The sequence below is a fragment of the Frankliniella occidentalis genome, unplaced genomic scaffold (assembly GCF_000697945.3).
Source record: "Frankliniella occidentalis isolate FOCC.00 unplaced genomic scaffold, Focc_3.1 Scaffold70, whole genome shotgun sequence".
Classification (NCBI taxonomy): Eukaryota; Metazoa; Arthropoda; class Insecta; order Thysanoptera; family Thripidae; genus Frankliniella; species Frankliniella occidentalis.
In genome coordinates, this window is record NW_026267200.1 from 1,026,941 (window position 1) to 1,031,270 (window position 4,330).

General features: G+C 40.8%; 1 protein-coding gene across 1 annotated transcript; it reads right to left on the reverse strand.

Moving 5' to 3' along the window:
* Window positions 1-295: 295 nt before the first annotated feature.
* On the reverse strand, window positions 296-1,826 carry LOC127749621 (uncharacterized). Its single transcript, XM_052268484.1, has one exon. It carries the CDS (start codon window positions 1,112-1,114, stop codon window positions 428-430), a length of 687 nt encoding a protein of 228 aa, XP_052124444.1. The 5' UTR covers window positions 1,115-1,826; the 3' UTR covers window positions 296-427.
* Between the last annotated feature and the right edge of the window lie 2,504 nt (window positions 1,827-4,330).

Consider the following 4,330-nt stretch of genomic DNA (forward strand, 5'->3'; position numbering starts at 1 on the left):
AGACTAATTAAAAGGTGCGGGAGGCAATATTTGAGTTTTATCATTGATTGAACGTGACCACAATATGGTCTTTTAACGTTGTACTAGAAGTACGTGATTTGAACTATCGCCACTTTTACGTATCTTATTTGAAGGTAAATAAAACCATTCCCACCCAAAAACCTAGCAAATTTGACAAAAAAAATAAAAATTTTAGGAACTCCCAAATGGCCCGTAGTCTGAGAATCACCTATATGTGAAATCATATACACAGCTTAATTGCACATTTTTATTATGTATTCAATGTTTAGTCAACATTATTAAAAACAAAGAAATTGTTTCTGAAATTTAGTAGTTAAATTTTACAGTATCAGTTCCTTCCAAGTACACAAAACCAACTATGGTTTACATTTATTTCAATTCTTATCCATAGCTAAAATGGGGTTTCCTAGTTTACTAGAGCTGATACAATTACTGCTATGTCATCAAGATAGGGAATGATACACCAGGGGACCTTGTTCTTGAGAATTTGATATTGCCTAATCCTTTGAATCAAACGTTCAACATGAACCCTAGCTCTTGCTATTTTTGCACACTCAACTGATTCAGCACGAGTGAACTGCCTTGATTTTCTCAGAAAGGTTGGTCTGATAAGTTTGAGCATGTTGTCTAGACATTCCTGATCAATGTCATATCCTATATCTACCATAATTCCATCCCCAGGATCACACAACTGGTAAATTCCAGAATGTTCTGTTATGCATTTATCTGATGCTCTACCACCAAAGGCAGGACACATGTGACTTACAAGGCCGGATGGCGTGATGAGAACTAAAAATTTGGCAGTGTTATTCTTTTTGTAGTGCGAGTACGAGCGCACACGACATTGAATACATTTTGACTTTTCAATAGCCACTTCAAAGCAATCAAGGACGACTCTTGTACATTTGTAGCGGTTAAAACATTTAGGCAAGTTCTTTAAAACATCTTCTTTATCTGCCCAAAATACCATACAATGTAAAACCTTTGATAAAATGCCAACCGTGTCATAAAAATAGTTGCAACAGGTTTGAACAGTAACATCAAATAGAACTGCTAAGGCAGAAAAGCTGATAGCTAATTTTATCTTGATCATAGTAAGAATAATTCTATCTCTAGTGCACAAGGCAATTTTTTGTCTAGGGCTATCTGGGGCAATTTTATCGAAACAAATGACCAAGGAGTCTAAAAGTTTGATGGAAGGAAGGCCGGTGGCTGAAAACAATTTGCTGTCACTGGAAAGGATGCTGTCTATAAAAGGAGACTCAGGTTTAATATCAACTTGTATTCCCACGTCAATTAGTTCTTTTCTTTTCTGAAGGAGTCAGCACATTGACGTCAAAATATTCAGTATCGTCATTTGGGCCTTTCATCAGTGTCACCAGTAACTTCAGCTTCACCTGCATCACAATACATTATTAACACAGTGCAATAGCAGACATGCACACTCATGCACAAATACAAAACACACATGCATAGCTAATTGTAACCAGAACTACTGAAAAACTGATTAATTTCATACTGCAAATAAATAAAAAATAACAACAAAAATTAAAAACAGAAAAATTTGAGTTGATTGATCGATGAATGATTAAATTGATTTTGGAGAAAAAGTCACCATGATAATAATAACAAAATATGATCCACATAGAGCTTTGGACGACAAATCAAAACAACATACTTTTGATGAGTATCAAGTCAATAAACTTGATGGTCATCAAACATGAAAAAGGTTCCATGAAATTATTAACAGTAACAGTTCACAAAATTCAAAAACTATTTTCCCCGTTCCTACTCTGACCTGTTGTACCAGCTGTATCCAAGGAACCATTCGCCTTTGTAGGTGGCTCCCTAAACAAATTAAACAATATAAGAGCATTATTATTTAATATAGATCTGTTTGTTGTTTTCCAGGGGAAAGGCGGAAGGGTTTGAACCTACCAGATAGCTCTCTTTCTTGCTCTATCTGCCCTAGCCTCAATTTTACGCTTCAGAGGAGAAGTTAATTGTTTATCATGAGAGCGTATGGGAAGATGCTGTGAAGGTACTGCGTATGTCTTCAGAGTCAGTCTTTTACCTTTCCCAGCTAAATTCAGAGAGTTAAGAAATTAGAATCACTTTGCATACACTGAAAAATAACATTGTTGATAGACACTAGGAACTTACTGCTTTTCTTATAATCTTCTGGTTTGAAATGCTTACTGCACACCTGCATAGAATTGGTAATAATTTTGCCTGTTTTGATTGCATTGGCCCATTCTTTACGTTTTACGGGGTCTTCCGGAAAATAATGCAAATGATTATCTTCGGACTTTACGTCAGAGCATTGAGGCACACAGCAATTGTGCCTTTCTCTGGCCTGTTTTGGCTTCTTCGCCACAATGGCATTCACGATGTCTTCCATATTTCACTTTAATCAGACAACTTATACCCAAAATATGATCATTTGATTCGATTTTAATGTAAATAAACCAATAAAGTCGTCAGTGCGACTCAAACCCAGCCGTAGTCAATGCTTGTTTACGTCCTGCCTATGCCGGCCCAGCCGCCCGGTCACGGTTCGGCTCGTTCGGGGTTCGGCCGCTAGGGGCGCGCGCGTCACCGTTTGAAACGCCAATATCATCTGCAAACTCTCGACCCTTCTTCTGTCAGTACTATCTGCTGACACATTTAAATTAATTAGTTTTGTTAATTTCGAATGTGTTTTGTACTAGAGCTGTGTAGTGGGTGGTTTTGCACTAACAAAACACGTCAGCAGAGAGGAGGATCAACTGTTTCTGAAGACCGAATCGTTCGATAACCGGCACAGCGTCGCAAGAACAAAGTCCGATCTGTTGGTGCGTAGTCCGACAAGGTCCAATCTGCTCTCGGCCGCGCTCAAGGGGAGGATGGTATACACTGGGCCGGATTTCAACACGTGGTAAATGAATCGCAAGGTCGAATTCTTCACGTGGATCTTATGGAAGGGGTGCATACTTTGGAAATATCACTCGAGGTGAAATATACAGGTACGAGTTGTCGCGCACGACCCGGCTGCACTGTCTGTGCTGTGGGGGTAGAAAAGACTGGTACAAAGAGTTGCCCACGGAGAAAACCCCATTCTTGGCGCTTATTTACCATTTGTCCCACTGAAATTGAGTGGTACGAGCAGGCGAATTACCTTTTGTACCACTCTGGTATACAATGAAATTTAATTATGGATTTCAAAATGGACAAATGTAGAAGGCAAAAAAAAAACAAGCAGACCGGGCCTTCTGCCAAACGGGGTTGCCAGCTCTGCTTCGCTGCGCCGGCAACTCCGCTCGGCAGGGGCCGGTGTAAGACGCTTCCAGGTGGGGGATAAGATCATCGCACTATGATTCTACCCCCATCTTCCTTATCCGCAGGCAAATGTAGCGGACTATACTTTATTGGCAGAGCGACCGGGGGGTATAACCATCGCACTATGATTTCACTCCCCATACATAGAGGATCCTATGGGGGTAGGATCATTGTGCGATGATTTTACCCCCCCACTCCTGTAAAAAAAATAAGATCATCGTGCAATGATCTTACCGGGGGGTAAAATCATTGCACGATGATCTTACCCGGGGGGGTAGCGGGTACATCTATCGTCTGACACCTGTACTGCTTAGCCTGCCGGCAGCAACACTAGGGCCTGCGGCCCGACTGTTTCATTTACGCAATTTTCTGAAGCACAGAATCAAATAATGTAGGGGTCGTCATTAAGATTTGGCCCTCGGACATGAGAAAGGAACGTAACGTTGACACACCGTGACCTTTCTGCATAGAAAAACTTCTTTTTCAAGGGGGGGGGGGGCACTTTGCAATTAGAGGCCATCCTCTACAACTAAATGTTCACTACAGCAATTTTTAGCTTATTTTCGACAAAAAACAAACTCCAGCGCCAAAACGGTGAGAGATAGAGCCAAACGGACAAAATTTTAGCCCACAGCACTCTACTTTCACGAGTAACCCCTAAAAAGATCATAATAAAAATATTTGTTCCTAACTTTTTTGACCTACCCCCTTTTCTTCGATACCCCCTTTCAGCCCCTTAGGGTTGGTTGCCCGGATTTGCCTTAGGCGTTTCGTTTTTTCGGAGTGAACCTTAAGATACCCTGAAAATTTGAAGTCTCTAGCACATCTCCTTCTAGTGGAACAGACAGACAGACAGACACACAGACACACAGACAGACACACAGACAGACACGAGGTCGTTTGCATAAGCCCGCTAGACAGCATTCCTAAAGCAGAAGGGCGGGCTAAAAACAGGAAATGTAAGACAAACGCTATTTAAAATGCCTTGATT

What these genes read in the sequence shown, in the direction of transcription:
- LOC127749621 (XM_052268484.1), bottom strand. Translation starts at nt 1,114, where the DNA reads ATGATCAAGATAAAATTAGCTATCAGCTTTTCTGCCTTAGCAGTTCTA.